The sequence below is a fragment of the Trichinella spiralis genome, assembly GCF_000181795.1.
Source record: "Trichinella spiralis strain ISS 195 chromosome Unknown Scfld2994, whole genome shotgun sequence".
Classification (NCBI taxonomy): Eukaryota; Metazoa; Nematoda; class Enoplea; order Trichinellida; family Trichinellidae; genus Trichinella; species Trichinella spiralis.
The window spans coordinates 1-913 of record NW_003529933.1 but is presented as its reverse complement, the minus strand read 5'-3'; the positions used below and the strand labels follow the sequence as shown (position 1 = coordinate 913).

The 913-nt window shown below is 34.1% G+C and overlaps 1 protein-coding gene across 1 annotated transcript; it reads right to left on the bottom strand.

The window, feature by feature from the left end:
* Positions 1 to 289: 289 nt before the first annotated feature.
* On the bottom strand, positions 290 to 610 carry Tsp_14047 (conserved hypothetical protein). The gene has a single exon (XM_003368149.1). It carries the CDS (start codon positions 608 to 610, stop codon positions 290 to 292), a length of 321 nt encoding a protein of 106 aa, XP_003368197.1.
* Between the last annotated feature and the right edge of the window lie 303 nt (positions 611 to 913).

The following is a 913-nucleotide window of genomic DNA, read 5'->3' as shown; positions in this document are numbered from 1 at the left end:
TATTTGTATCATGGCCGGTGGAATTATTTTTACATTTTTTCAAGATTCATTTTTTTATTGTTTTTCAACTTTTAATCATTTTTACGTTGTATCAGTATGCATCCTGTTGTTCGACTATTTGCTTGTTTTACACATATTCAGTGTGGGATTAAGCAGCTTTGTTGAAATTTCATTTATGTTGCTTTTTTGCTTTTTATTTAGTGATCCTACTTTCGCTTTTCAATACTGTAGGCTGAAACTTGGACAAGTCTAAGTTGTGTCTAATTAAAGGCGCTCATTTTGACACCGGTTATTTTTTGTGATAACCTTTATTTTGTTGGGTATAATATCGCACTTTCCGTGTGTATCCTGACTGTTGGAATTTGATGCAAATGCAATACAACTGCCTATGCGTTTTCGGGATTCGGAACATTTCAATGCGAAGTGGATATCGCATACCGATTATTCTTAACCTTTTCCGCATATGTTGGTGACAATGGTGTTTGGCTTTTTTATTTGTATTCCAAGATTTCTTTTCCTTTTTATCTGTCCTAATGTGGTCACCTTGCTCTCGAACAAGCTGGTACTTTGTAGCAAGGACAGAGGAATTATTTTTACTATCTTTAAGCATTGGTCTATTCGACGGTTAATTGATCGGCCACGCATTATTGCAGATCCAATGCAATATACGCCCAATATAATTCATTCGACCATCAATTGTCCAGCTTGAAAACTAAATCAACTTTGGAACAATGTGTCCAGAGCGGAGCCAGCTGATTTTGTTTTTTTTTCTAATTACCAATTTTATTCCTCTAAACGTCCCCTCTTTCCCATTCGGTTTTAATTACAGTTAATGAAACTTTCTCCTTATTAATTAATTTATATTGATTTCCTCTGACTAAAAGGCAAAGGATAAAACTATAATATTACTAAT

Bases quoted from the DNA above. Each gene is read 5' to 3' on its own strand.
- Tsp_14047 (XM_003368149.1), bottom strand. From the start codon at position 610: ATGCTTAAAGATAGTAAAAATAATTCCTCTGTCCTTGCTACAAAGTAC.